Consider the following 15190-nt stretch of genomic DNA (forward strand, 5'->3'; position numbering starts at 1 on the left):
CTTTTCTCAAACCACAGGCTGTGTCTGTAGGAGTCCTCTGTTTCTTGAAAGTTCTACTTCCTGGCCTCCTCTATCACTGCTTCCTAACCTTCTTCCCACCATAGCAAGCATAGAAAATAATATATGTGGAGAGCACTGGGATGAATGGACAAGGATGCTGTTGTCAAGAGGCAGGCAGCTCTAAGGGTCTGAGGGGGGGCTCAGAATCTCAGCACACCTGTAACCCATTTTCAGCACACTGACTGGAAGCTGCTAAATGACCTTATGTCCCTGGTAAAAGTCTCTTCGTTCATGGTCTCTATGGATCATTGGTGATCATGGGTCCATCTCCATCCTCTAAGAGAGCTTTGACACCAGAGACAAAATTCTGAACAAGCTTTTGTTCTCACCTCTCTGTTTATGGTCTCACCTGCAGAAATGCACCAGTGCCGGAGTGACGAGTACAACTGCAGTTCTGGCATGTGCATCCGCTCCTCCTGGGTTTGTGACGGGGACAACGACTGCAGGGACTGGTCTGACGAAGCCAACTGTACCGGTCAGTACTTCCTGGACTCAGTTGACAGCACTCATCTGTTCATGCAGTGGTTAAAATTATAGCTTTAAACGATCGGAAAATCTAGGCTCTGAGAATTAGCTTGGACCTTAGAAATCAGCGAGTTTCATGCTTCTCAAAGAGCTGGTCTTTGATGAGATAAGGAACCTGTGCCAGAATGTAAATCAACACCCTGCTTTCAACTGACTAAACAGTGTTCTGAGTGATATCGTTGATTTATGTTCTGGCTCAAGCTTCTTATTCATTCAGGACCAGTGTTAAACAGTTTTCAGACCAGCCCCTCGGCTGGGGTCCATACTTTGCGTAAGCACTGAACTAGTTCATGTTTTTTAAATGGAGCATCAGGGGGTTCCCCAGACAATGAAAATGTAAACTGTGTTTGTACCCGTTTTGGGTAAGATTTTATTAAAAGTAAAGATGGAAACAACATGAATGTGCTAGGTGCTATAAGGTAGGGGTAATGTTCTCATTCTTTTGTTGGGTTCACTTATGTTCATTACATTATTTTTATGAATGAGTGGATGAATGGTGGCCATATATATTATGATGGGGTGGGGCAGACTGGGGGTGATAGGCAGTGGGTAATGCAAGGAGTTGAGAAGCTTGTGGAGAAATGAAAACAAATTCCATTTTATAATCATCACTTTGTACCCCATTGTAATTTGTCAAAAAAACAAAAATTAAGGAATTTTTGTTCCAGATTTTATTACTCACTGAGTAAATTTGCTCTACAGCCTCTTCGAGAAGCTGTTATTCAGTTCTGTCTTGAACCCCTCTAGTGATTTTGGACTAGGGAGATAAAGATGTTTCCTTTAAACATTTCATGGTAAGGATAGATCTGTTTTTACACTCGGATAATTCAGACTTCATTGTGTAATTCATTGTTGAGTCAACTTCTCAATTATCTGAAGCCAGCCATTAATCTTGTGAATTATTGGACTTTTAAATCTCATGTCTTAACCTCCTCTGCCCCCAGAGTATCCCAGCAATTCCTACACTGCCCGGCATCTGGTGGCTCAAAGCACGCCTACTAATTGGTAAAAGCAAATACAAAGAAGGTACATCTGTTATATCTCAAACCTAAGGATAAATAACTGTGCATTACGCTCTGGCTTAGACTTGCTTCCCCAAGGAGAGAGATGACCTCTTCTTTTACTCTTTTGTATTCTCTGCAGTGTCCAGCACATAATAGAGTACGTGCTCAGAGAACCTTTGTGGGTTGAGTAATTTTATGCAACTGCTTCCCTCCATTCGTTTTAGTTTGGAGGTGACCTCATATGGCCTTAAGGGAGTGAATGGATCTCTTCAAATGCCATATATATCACATGGGATATTCTGTGGTGTTACCAAATCCTGTTCGCTTGTAAAGTCCACCCATATTCTTTCCGGTGCAGCCTCTGTGTCTGCACTTCTGCTTCTGAAAAGACTGCAGGAAAATGCTTCTCTCTGTATATGAGCATGGCCTGCAGAAGGAGGAAGAACCGAGGCCCATAAAGGAGCTGCCGTTGGCATAGGAAACACGTGAATGCTGTTTGGAAGCTTGGGGTTTGGATGGATAATTAGTTAATAGATTAGAAGGGTGCACTTGGACATTGCAGTTTGTAAGTTGCAGTATGATTGAACATCTTGTTAACACAACTGCCTTACTCAAATTTGCATTTCAGCAGTGTGTGCCGGTCTTACAGAATGAATTGATAACTTCATTTCTATAGGCAAGCTTGTATAAACTCCTGGTTTTTTCTCTGATTTTCTTCCGGCAAGGCAAACTGGAGAAAACTTAGAGTCCTTGCTGCTCAACTGCAGCCTTGTTCCAAGGGCTGTTCTTCCAAACCTTTCAAGGATGATCCACCTTCTCTGTCATCTCAAAATAGTTGGAGGTCAGATGTGAGCTCATGGTGATGTGTGGCATGACACCTCATTTTCAGACCTACTAAATTAAGCTGCGTACAGTGCCAAAAGAAATAGGTCAAGGTAGCTGACCTCCTGTTGGCATCAGCTTGGATGCGCACTCTGCTGTGCGTCCTCTTTGCTTTTCTTTTCCCCACTTTTACTTTCCACAGGGCTGTTTTCTTTATTCGCCTCAACCCACCGCTATTGTTTTTAAACGTATACATCTGATTTCTGTGTGTTTTTTTAGGACAATTACCTGTAGACATTTTATTTGTATTCTTAACATCTTTCCTCTCTCCTAGATATATGGGGACTTTAGAATTTGATCCAAATCTCTGCCTACAGTTCCAGTACTAAAATACCTAGTATTTTAAACACTAAATATTTAGTATTTTAGTTTTATATTAAAAAATCCTAAACTTCACTGTTACTCTTTTTAAATAACCACACTTCTGCATAGGCACACAGGTATTACCAACTACCTCTGTGTCTTGTTGCTAATGCCTCCCACCAATGTACATCCTTCAGGGGTTTTGCATCAGGAGTCTATGAGTGGCAAACTCTTTCAAGGTTTTGTTATTATAGACATATATTTAATCTTCAATCTTGAATTCAGATGGGTCTGGGTTTCTAAGCTTTTAGTAATTTTCCATATTTTCATAGAATTCTTCCATTTCTTCCTGGCCTCTTTTGTGTTGATTTGAATTCTGCTCTTAGTTGTCTGTTCAAATAATAACATTCTTTTCTTTCTAATTACCTGTAGGTTATATTGCTCTTAGTTTTACCTACCTAGGTGTGGAATTATTTTTGCTTATCCTGCTTGAGACTTTGTTTGTTTTAAGATCTGAGAATTTTTCGAAAGACAACTCTGGGAAGTTACAGCTACTAACTCTCCAACTATACCTGTTGGCTACTTTCTCTGGTCTTGTCTTCAGCAGTTACTCTAAGCCATTCATTGGACTCCCTCATTCTGTTGGTCTCTTCCCTCCTGTTTTTATATTTGCTGTCTCTTTATGACTCTGTGCTAGGATCTGAGCAACTTCTCTAGATTTATCTTTCAGTTCAACAATTCTCTTTTCAGCTAACTCTAATCTGCTGTTTCACATACACATGGAGCTGTTTTCTTTATTTCCATGAGTATATGTTTGTATCTAGAATTTCTGTTTGGTTGTTTTTCAAATCTGCCTTTTATTTTTCAGTGTTCTTTTTTTAATACTGTATGTTTTTTCTTCTCTGTCATTAATCATTCAAGTTGTGATGATAGTCATTTTTTTCCTCATGCACTTACTTTTTTTTTGAGGCAGGGTTTTTTTTTGTCTCCCAGGCTGGAGGGTAGTGGTGCGATGACAGCTCACTGTAGCCTTGACCTCCTGGGCTCAATCCATCTTCCCGCCTTAGCTGGGACTACAGGCATGTGCCATCGTGCCTGGCTAATTTTTGTATGTTTTGTAGAGATGGGGTTTTGCCATATTGCCCAGGCTGGTTTCGAACTCCTGGGTGCAAGTGATCCTCTTACCTCGTCCTCTCAAAGTGCTGGGATTACAGGTATGAGCTACTGCACCTGGTCCCCTTCTCATACACTTTTTTTTTTTTTTTTGAGACGGGGTCTCACTCTGTCGCCCAGGCTAGAGTGCAGTGGTGCGATCTTGGCTCACTGCATCCTCTGTCTCCCAGGTTCAAGCAATTCTCCTGCCTCAGCCCCACGAGTAGCTGGGACTACAGGTGTGCGCCAGCAGGCCTGGCTAATTTTTGTGTTTTCAGTAGAGATGGGGTTTTACCATGTTGGCCAAGTTTGTCTCTAACTCCTGATCTCAAAGCGATCCACCCTCGTCGGCCTCCCGAAGTGCTGGGATTACAGGTGTGAGCTACCACGCCTCATGCATTTCTTAATAGTCTAGTGCTTTGTAAGAAATAAGGCAGTACTTTCCCTGTTATAGTACTTATTACATCCATTCTACTCTGCTCATGTCTGGTTAGTGCTTTTAATCAGGTGTTCCAGCAGGTCTTGATGAATCAAGAAAGTTCTGCCTGAGTCAAAGATTAAGTTGTAGAATATTGACCTATATTAGAAACTGATGTTAGATTTCCATGATTGTTTACCACATGAGCGTCACCATTCTTATAGTTACAATGAATCCTGCCATGCAGAGGATTCTTTTTCTTCCCTAAATTCTTCAGGCTGGATTAAAGTCCATCTCTTCCATCCTTGTAATTAAAAAAAAAATTATGTATTAAGCATGCAGTATTTACCGGACACTCAAAATCAGAACTAGTAAGTTACTAAGAAAATAGAAAAATCTAGAAAAAGATAATGCGTTATGCATTCCAGCCATACCTGGCCACTTGAATGCAAACTGATGACTCTTTCTGAGCTCAGCTTCTGTGATAGAATCTGGAGATCTCAGCCATGCCTCCCAGAATTGTCATTTGGAAACTTCACTAGCACTCTGAAATGGTTTTCAACTAAAAATGAAATGCAGAAGGTGAATAATACTAGATTAGTATGGCAATCGGTTTAGGCAACTTTATATTTTATGAATGTGAGCAAGGTGTTGGTGAGGGATGTTTTGAAAGGCTGTCAGACTTGTGACACGAATAAATCAGAAGTATTCCAGGCGATGGCTGTTACTGGGGCAGAAACTCATGTAACATGCATGATACATTTATTCCTCTTATCAGGAATAAGTATAGTTTTTAAAGATGTTTAATGGATTCTGAGTGCCAAAGCTTGTAAATATTGAAACTTCTTATAGTTGTATATACATGTTGCCAAATACAGCCTTGGTCTTTGGAGAGCTGGGAAGACATAGATAATGAGCCACCACTTGTTTTAAAGTGGTTTGAAAAGTCAGATTCTTTGGATTTCTGACCATTGCAAAAAATAGCTCAAATGCAGTAAAATTCCTGAGGACATCATAAACCAATTTCCCCAGTCCTTGGGCAGCTTACTGCCAACTGTCTCAGTTGAATAGAAAACTATGGTTTGCTCTCAGCAACCCACTTCTGTGTGTTTTGTTTCTTTCTGTTGTGGTGTCATCCTCTCCACACAGTTAAACTAACAGAGAGCCCATCTATCTAGGTTCTATTATTTTATGCTGGTTGTAAACAAGGCCAGTCCTGGCTTGCATTCAGCAGTGAACAGACACAAACAGCTTTCTGTTTCAGAGGAGGAAGAGGAAATCAGATGGATAGGACCGTTAGGAGTGTTGGTTGGGTTGGAGGCACATATTATGCATTTGAACTAGTGTTTGACTGAGTTTTTGAGGTGGTTCTAAATGACTTCCAGGTGGCCTCAGCCCATGTGTGCAGAGGAGGCTGTTCATTTTTAACAGTGACTCTCTGTTTCACTAGCTTCTTTTTTGCTTTTAGTGATTATAGTGGACACCACATATTATTGGCTGGTAGATGTTGCTCTCAACTCTACAGAAAGACAATTTCAGGTTCTTAGGCCTGCTTTCTTTGTGATTTTGGATGACTCTTTTATATTCCTTTGGCCTAAGGTTTTTCACATTTGAAATTGGATTTTTTTTTTTTTTTTAAGATTGTAATGTATGGCCTTCCAGAACTTAGCAGGGCCCTTAGGTTTCACTGTAAGGATGGTGAATTTGAGATCACCACACAGTGGCTGCACCAGATCCAGGACTCCGTCTCCTGAGCACAGGCTGCCACTCCTTATTTCTCAGCATCTGGATGAGTAAGAGGACTTAGGTGAGAAGGCAAACTACCAGGGTATAGCAGAAGAAGTACAGGCTTGGGCCTTGGACTGCCTTGGTGTTACTACTTAATGATCTCCAATTTTCCTATTCTCTCTAAGCCTGTTTCTCATTTGTGAAAGGGGAACAATCCTCATACGTTGTCGTGAAGAGCAAGTGATTTTTTAACGTGTGCATCTGTCCCTGGGCAGTGGCCTGGGTCATGTTTATAAATCCATAGGCTCAAGTCCATGGAGGGAGCTGCCCAAGGTCAGCCCAAGTGCCCAATTCCCAGCCGAGGAGAAACCCAGGTGCTCCCACAGTTCAGACCTTATTCCTACCTTGTGCAAACCTCTTTTCAGCCCACCACCTTGGACAGTTGGGGAATGGAGATGAGGGATGTGCGACTGTGTCTCTCTTCTCTGTTACAGCCATCTATCACACCTGTGAGGCCTCCAACTTCCAGTGCCGAAACGGGCACTGCATCCCCCAGCGGTGGGCGTGTGACGGGGATACGGACTGCCAGGATGGTTCCGATGAGGATCCAGTCAACTGTGGTAAATGCAAATTCCCCAGCTCCCTCCCTGAGCCTCCCTAGTGTCTGCTGTTCAGGAAGAGAGGCAACAGAGAGCCAGGGATGAAATGCTGTTCTCCTATGCCCGTATTTACACTCTGAAACCGAATAAGCCCATCTACTTTCTATGTTATATTGCCATATGATGTATCAGAGTATATTATATAGTCTTAAGAGTTGCAGGCAAGCAGTTTGCCCCACACACAAACTATATAAAATGCTGCCATGTAAACAAAATATATAAAATGTTTTTTGAAACCGAATATGTTTAAGGTTCTCTATCCTTTTGCCAAACGTTCCAAGTTTTCAGGGGATGTTAGTTGTCTACATGTTGTTATACATTCTACTCCTTAAGTAAAGATGTTTCTGCAACTCTATTTTTGTGTAGTAAGCATTTTCATGGAAGATGCATACTCACTTTATGCTACCATAACCTAGTTTACATGGTTGCTTCCTGGTTGGGTGTTTGAGGTTTTTAGATTTATACTGTTATGCTAGTACCACTATTCGTGTCCTTGGAAATGGCCTGATTTTTCTTTGAGATATTTTCTGAGAGGCGTTCTTCAGTATGGAGTTGTAAGGTGAAAGGTTCTGACCAGTTTTTGAGTCTCTCTGTTACCAAATTGGGTTTCCAAGGGATTACATCAAATGTGTCTCTACTAGTAATACATTGCATGTTTCCCCAAGTCTCCCTTGATATTAGATTTGTATCTTTTTAGTTGCTTCCGCTAATGTAATATGTGTTTGCCTCATGTAGTTTTGATTTATACATCTTTTAAAATACTTTTTCTACCTAGTGACATTAACCATTTCTCCAAATAGTGGTGCTTGTTTACTGTTTCTGTTTGATATCCTTTGGCTAATTTCCCAGAAATGATTACTTTTTACAGGATTAAAACACATTTTCATGCTTATACCTAATCCTCAAGGAACTATTCTACACAGAGCTCGATTTGCAAAGGCTATGACTGCCTCATTAGAAGTGATTTTCTTTCTTTCTTTTTTTTTTTTTTTTTTTTTTTTGAGATAGGGTCTCACTCTGTCACCCAGGCTGGAGTATAGTAGTATGATTGTGGCTCACTGCAGCTTTGACCTCCTGGGCGCAAGCCATCTTCCTACTTCAGCCTCCTGAGTAGCTGGGACCACAGGGGTGGGCCACCACGCCCAGCTAATTTTTGTATTTTTTTGTAGAGATGAGGTTTTCGCCATATGGCTCAGGCTGGTCTCAAACTCCTGGGTTCAAGTGATCTGCCCACCTCGGCCTCCCAAAGTGCTGCGATTATAGGCATGAGCCACTGTGCCTGGCCAGAACTGATTTTCAAGTCCAATGCCTGGCAATAACTTTTTGCTCAGGAGAAAGGGTGACCTAGTACTAAAGATTCTGATCAAGATACCTTAGTTCTAGTTTAATTTCCCCTGGATCTGTTGTGAAACCTCAGGCTCTTAGCATTTCTAGGCAAACTTTCTCCAAAACAACTTTGCTTTAGAATTCCTCCAGAATTAAGGTGGTGAGTGATTTAAAGAGCTTTATGAAACTAGGATTTCATACTCAAGATGCATATTGTGCTTTTTCTATTCATTAAAGCTTTCTTTTTCTTCTAAAAAATATTCTTAGGCCAGGTATGGTGGCTCACGCCTGTAATCCCAGCACTTTAGGAGGCTGAGGTGGGAGGATGGCTTGAGCCCAGGAATTTGAGATCAGCCTGGGCAACATGGCAAGACCTCATCTCTACAAAAATACAAAAATTAGCCAGGCACAGTGGCACACGCCTGTGGTCCCAGCTACTCAGGAGGCTGAGGTGGCAGGATTGCTTGAGTACGGGAGGTGGAGGCTGCAGTGAACTGTGATTGTGCCACTGCACTCCAGGTTGGGTGACAGAGCAAGAGTCTGCCTTTAAAAAAAAAAAAAAAAAATATATATATATATGAAATACACACACACACACACACACACACACATCAAAATGGAAATGTTCAAAATGGAAAAGATACAAAAAGGTATAGAGTTAATCTCTCAGGTATGGGTTGATCTCCTCACCTGCCCAGTTCCCACTTTTTCCTAATAGAAAACCAAGTTGTATATTTTTTCAGAATATTTTTGTGCATATATAAACAAATTTAAGTATATTCTGTATTATTGTTCTATTACATACCCATAATGTTTAACTTTGCATGTTGTTTTGCACCTTGTTTTTTTCACAGAACTGTTTATCTAGGGCATAATTTTTATAGAGCACTTCTTGCATCTCTTTATAGCTGTCTGTGTTCCCGTGTACAGTAATTTATTAAACAGTCTGTTATTGATGGACTGTTTTCAATCTATTACACAGTTTTGCAATGCAACACTTGTGGGCGGCTTTCAACCTATTACAAACAGTGTTGTAATGCAACCCTTGTACTTACATTAAGTATAAGGTCGTAAACTTTTATTTACATTATTTTTTCAGTTGTGAAGTAGAATGCATTTCTACAAAAGTAGAATTACTGGATCAAAGTGTATGTACATTTGTCATTTTGCTAGTTATAGCCAAATTGCCCTCCCCAGTGGTGGTACCAATGCGTACTCCTGCATTGTGTGTGAGTGCCTGCCTGTTTCCTCCTCGTCATTCTTCTGTACTGTTGAATTCTATTTCAGAGAAGAAGTGCAATGGATTCCGCTGCCCAAATGGCACTTGCATCCCATCTAGCAAACATTGTGATGGTCTGCGTGATTGCTCTGATGGCTCCGATGAACAGCACTGCGGTGAGTTCATTCCTTGCCCCCAGGAAGCACTCAGGCATGGTGATTGTGAGTGAAGAGCATATATTGGACTAAATCCTTTCATTTCCTCAGTACCTGCTTGTGGTTAGCTTTTAACTGAGTTGATCCCCGAGTACTTGGCTAGAACTCTTGGAGGCTGATCGTGGCAGAGAGACATGGTTTGGTTAAAGGAGAGCAGGAAGGAAGAAAGCAGGGTTGGGGGCGATGGTGGGATTAGATCGAACTTCAGTGAAAGTTATTGTTTAGTTGAAATATGTTCTATTAATTGATCAGTTGTTTTAGATCAGCCACTTATTTCTACTTGATTGGTTTTGTTAGTGTTGCTTAGTATCACTGGGCGTAGAGTAGGGGTGGGTGGGTATTTTTAGGCCAGGTGACCCTTTTTATCTTCAGTTTTCTTTAGCCCCAGAAAGATTGCCTTGGGTCACTGGTGCTCATCCTTGGTTATATATTGGAATCACCTGGGGAGCTTTAAAACCTTCTGGTGCCTGGACCTTCCCCCCAGAGATTCTGATTTAATTAGCGTAGGTGTGGCTGGGGCATTGGGACATTTATGGTGCTCCTGGTGATTCCGCTGTGCAGTGTGTCAGTGCAGGGAGTGGCAAACTAGCCTGTGGGCAAAATCCAGTACCTAACCTGCTCTATTAAATGAAGTTTGATTTGCATACAGTAACTACTATTTGTTTACATATTGTATATGGCTGCTCTCATGCTGTAGTGGTGGACCTGAGCAGTTGTGACAGAGTCTGTATGACCTGAAAACCCTGCAATAGTTGCTTTCTAGTTGTGGTAGTTGGGGTTAGTTGGGGTTCTCTAGAGGAATAGGACTAATAGGATATGCATATGTATATATATAGATTTATTTTAAGGAACCATCATGCAATTTTGGAGGCTGGCAAGTCCCAAATTTGCTAGGTGAGCCAGCAGGCTGGAGACCCAGGGACACACTGAGGCTATATAGTTCAAGTCCAAAGGCCGTCAGGCTGCAAACCTTGGAGAGAGCCAGTTGCAGTTCAGGTACGGAGGTCTCCTTGCTGTGTCCTCACATGGCCCTTTCTCTGTGTGGGCATTCCTGGTGTCTCTCTCTTCTCAAAGGACTCGAATTCTTTTGAGTTTAGGCCCCATTCTTATGTTTTCATTTAACCTCCATTACCTTTTTAAAGGCCCTATCTCCAAATACAGTCAAATTGGGGATCAGGGCTTCAACATACAAATTTTGGGGGGAACACAGTGCATTCCATAATACTAGTTCCTTACAGAAAAATTTGCCTACCCCCGTATTAGAGAGTCAGTGTCTGTTAATCATGCTTGAGATCAGGGGGTTTGATGCCAGACAGCTCTGGATTTCACTTTTGGCCCCATCTTCATCAGCGGTGTACTCCTGGCAAAATACTTAATGCTACTGCCCTTGTTTTCTCATTTTGAATTAGCGACAATAAAATCTCTCCTAATGTTGTCTTGAGGGTTTAATGATGCACTTTATGTCAAGTGCTTTAGCTCTAGGCTTGGCAGAAAACAAGTGCTCAATAAATGGTGGCTTTTACTGTTGCTTCCTGAAGCCACGTCTGTATTCGTGTGCACTTGCCCAGGGCTAGAGGGCCCAGCCAGCCGCAGTGCTCATGGCCTCTTCCCCTCTCTGGATCCCTTACAGAGCCCCTCTGTACGCACTTCATGGACTTCGTGTGTAAGAACCGCCAGCAGTGCCTGTTCCACTCCATGGTCTGTGACGGAATCATCCAGTGCCGTGATGGGTCCGATGAGGATGCGGCATTTGCAGGATGCTGTGAGTTGGGGCAGGCAGGGGAGGTGACTCACGGTCACTAAAGAACTTGCATGGGGGTTTGGCCACCCTGAGGTTGTGTCTCTATTTAATAACTTACAGGTCTTGGTTGAGTGTCGAGGGTTTGGCCACCCTGGAGTTGCACCTCTCTTTAGCTTACATGTCTAAGTTGAGCGTCCAAGCTTGCCTTTTCTGAGAAAGACTTTCTTTTGTTGCTTAAGGAATCCTGCTTTTCAGTCGTGGGTGTATGTATAAAGGGCAGGATGGCGAGTGACCAGGGTCTTGGCTCAAGGGTCGCTGAAAGTGAGAGGCCTGTCTTGCCAGTACTGTATCAGATGGCACTCCCAGCGTGCCGTAGCCCCTTACCCTGCTTCGATGATCCTCCCACAACTCGCTGCACTTTGGACCTGTCTATTCATTTTGCTGCTTGAGCTTCACAGGAGCAGGGGCTTGTTTTGTGCATTGCTATGGCCCTATCCTAAAACAGTGCCCTCCTTGGAGTAGCTCTTATATTTGTTTCCTGGAACTGCTGTAGCAAAGTACCACAGACCAAATGGCTCAAACAACAGAAATTTATTTCTCGCAAGCCTGGAAGCTAGCAGTCCAAGATCAAAGTGTCGGCAGGGCTGGGTTCCTCCGAGGCCTCTTTCCCTGGCCTCATAGACGGCTGCCTGGCTGCCTTCTCCCTGGTTCTTCACGCAGTCTTTCCTCTGTATACATCTGTGTCTAAATTTCCTCTTCTGTAAGGACACCAGGCCTATTAGATTAGGGCCACCCAGATCACCTCATTCTAACTTTTCCCCTTTCAAGCCCTTATCTCTAAATACAGTCCTGTTTGTGAGAGACTGGAGATTGGAACTTAAACACATGATTTTTGGGAGGATAAACTCAACGCATAACACGACTCGGTAAACATTCACGGAATGGATTAATTAACAAAGTGTGTGCTCTGTTTAGATTAGGTTTGGCTTTAGCTTTCAAGGCATGGTTTAGCCAGACAGTCCCTTGCCAGAACTCACTGCTCTTCCCCCTTGCTTCTGGGCGCACTGCTGCTTCGACCCCTCAGCATGGAAGTTCCTGGACTTCATGGATGTTTGTTCCCTCTGTAGCCCAAGATCCTGAGTTCCACAAGGTGTGTGATGAGTTCGGTTTCCAGTGTCAGAATGGAGTGTGCATCAGTTTGATTTGGAAGTGCGACGGGATGGATGATTGCGGCGATTATTCTGATGAAGCCAACTGCGGTAAGATGTCCAATCTGCCTCCTTGCATCCTAATCCTCTAGTTACAGTGATGCCTGCAGTTACAGGGACACTCACCGGCAACGCCACTGCAGACTTGGCCTTCCCGTAACTCAGCAGCAGTTGCTGCCGGTTCCTGAATACTCATATGAGGAGTTGCATCTTGAAGGGGGCAGCTGGCACCCAGCAGGTGCTAGGGAAAAGTTTATTTGATCTCCTTTCCTTTCTGCAGTTGGGAAGACCATATTATGTATAAGGAAGGTGGTAGATAAGGAATTATGGTAAATATTATGGAGTGACCTCCCCCTAAAAGTGACAGGCCACAATGTAATAGTTATTGTCATGATTGGATTACCATCAATAGTTGTTTTATTCTTTTGGTAAAATGTCAGAATTAAAATTCAGGTGATCGTTCTCAGGATATTGTAGTATAGATCAGAGGAACATGGGTTAGGGGCTGGGAAGATGGGGTTTGTTTAGTTTGTAGGTGTATTTTTTGTTCCCCATTGGGTCCATGAAGCTGCCTTATCTGTTTATGGGTGGGAAATGTGGGTTGCCCTGGAACTTGGGTCTAGAGGAGGATGCATAGAGTTGGAGCCCTGTGTTCACACTGGTGCAGAGAAAGCAACTGATAATGTGGTTGATCTCCGCAGAAAACCCCACAGAAGCCCCAAACTGTTCCCGCTACTTCCAGTTTCGGTGTGAGAATGGCCACTGCATCCCCAACAGATGGAAATGCGACAGGGAGAACGACTGTGGGGACTGGTCTGATGAGAAGGATTGTGGAGGTAAGAGGCCCCTGAGGGGGCCTGGGTCAGCCCCATAACCAAGACACACCAGAATAGTTCCACCAGCTATGCAGGATGTGCCTGGCTGATTCCGTGTTTTGGGGGGCATATTTTTGTGAGAGGAGTGACTCAAATTTTTTCTGTTCCTCTTTCTCATTTTGAAATAAGTGTGGTTGGTTTCTCCTATTTCCAGGCTATTTATTCCGTATTTTCAGGGCAGAGTGAGAAGTCTAGAGCCTTCCTACTCAAAGTGTGGTTTGCAACCAGTAGCATCTGCATCTCCTTGGAACTTGTTAGAAATGCAGAATCTCTGACCTCACCCCAGACCTACAGAGTCAGAATCTGCATGCTAATAAGCCCCCAGGTCTTGTGTGCTCCACAGTGCATTTGAGGAGCACTCATGTGGAATGCAGACTTGCCCCTTTCCTTTCTGGCATTCTCATCTCTGAACCAGGTCGTGGGGTAGTTGCGGTTGAATTAACTGGAACACAATGCTTTGCCTCAGTAGGAATTCTCTTAGCCACCCTGTGCCTCCTCAGCCACCTGTTTCTTTCACCAGCCCCTGCAAAAGCAAACTTATCTGAATATTAGCCAAAATCAAATATAGTAAGTAAGGGAAATCTGCTCCCCAAAAGGGAAAAGAATATTGCCTCTTCTGACAACCCATTATACATGATTTCTGGATTAGCCGCTGCTCAGAGCTGTGCCTGTCACTGGCCTCCCTCAGCAGGTACAGCTAAAACTGGGACATCCGTACTAGGTTTGGGACACATTTGGTCTAAGATCAAGCTGCTTCTAATGTTTTGGGTTTCCTTGCTTGGTGTTTTTCTCAGATTCACATATTCTTCCCTTCTCGACTCCTGGGCCCTCCACGTGTCTGCCCAATTACTACCGCTGCAGCAGTGGGACCTGCGTGATGGACACCTGGGTGTGTGACGGGTACCGAGATTGTGCAGATGGCTCTGACGAGGAAGCCTGCCCCTCGCTTGGTGAGTTCTGGCCCAGGTCCTCTCCTGTGGTACCTGCTATTGTGGAGAGGACCTTCTGGGGGTGCGCTCTGGGCACAACCCAACCGGGCCCCATGCCCTGCTGTCTGGGACTCTGCTGTGTGGCCAGGTTGCCTGTTACTAATGATGTACCTCCAGGCAAGGCTGATTTCTAGCATTTCTTCCTGGATCATAGATGCATAGGAAATTGGAATGGGAGCATCTCATCCTCTGTAACTGGCGTGTGTGTGTGTGTGTGTGTGTGTGTGTGTGTGTGTGTGTGTGTGTGTGTGTGTGTGTGTGTGTGTGTGTGTGTGTGTGTGTGTGTGTGTGTGTGTGTGTGTGTGTGTGTGTGTGTGTGTGTGTGTGTGTGTGTGTGTGTGTGTGTGTGTGTGTGTGTGTAATTCTCTAGGGAGAGCGCCCAATTCAGCTTGCTAGTTGGCCGGCCCGTCCAACTAAAAGAAGGGTAAGCACTGCCATCTAGTGGCTAAACTCAAAGAGGCAGCTGAAGGTCTGTAGTCACCGTATTGTTGGAGGTGGGGTAGTCCTTGAAATCCCATTTCCTGTGTGCTCTTAACAGCAGGTGGAACAGAGGTGAGGATCCTGTGTTCTTTCCTAAGCAGAAGTCTACTTCAAACTCAGTTATAATAGGAGAACAAATAATTTTTTGCATGCTTTGCATGATCTTTTCCCTTCTTCTGTGACCATGTTCATTCTATTGCTTCCTTGTTTAAAAACATCAAAATCCCAAACTTTAGTGAAACTAAAACATATAGGGATCTCCTGGATTCCCCCCAGAAATTCTGATTCTATGTTTTTTATAAAAAATTATAAAAATGAAATTTTTACTAGGGTGGTCTTTTTGCCATATTGAGTTTCCTCTCGTTCTCCTGTCTAGAAGATCAATTTTTGACAATTTCTATTTTCC

At 43.3% G+C, this 15190-nt stretch overlaps 1 protein-coding gene across 6 annotated transcripts in view; it reads left to right on the forward strand.

The window, feature by feature from the left end:
• The window catches only part of SORL1 (sortilin related receptor 1), a 181017-nt gene that overhangs the window by 125030 nt on the left and 40797 nt on the right, over window positions 1-15190 (forward strand). For all 6 annotated transcript variants that reach the window (XM_024255047.3, XM_063728239.1, XM_054525270.1 and 3 more), the window contains 7 exons: window positions 416-535; window positions 6567-6692; window positions 9345-9452; window positions 11122-11253; window positions 12360-12491; window positions 13142-13276; window positions 14110-14265. In XM_024255047.3, coding sequence (XP_024110815.2) covers window positions 416-535; window positions 6567-6692; window positions 9345-9452; window positions 11122-11253; window positions 12360-12491; window positions 13142-13276; window positions 14110-14265 — 909 coding nt within the window. The remainder of the gene's footprint in view (window positions 1-415; window positions 536-6566; window positions 6693-9344; window positions 9453-11121; window positions 11254-12359; window positions 12492-13141; window positions 13277-14109; window positions 14266-15190) is intronic.

The sequence above is a fragment of the Pongo abelii genome, chromosome 9, assembly GCF_028885655.2.
Source record: "Pongo abelii isolate AG06213 chromosome 9, NHGRI_mPonAbe1-v2.0_pri, whole genome shotgun sequence".
In the NCBI taxonomy this organism is placed as follows: Eukaryota; Metazoa; Chordata; class Mammalia; order Primates; family Hominidae; genus Pongo; species Pongo abelii.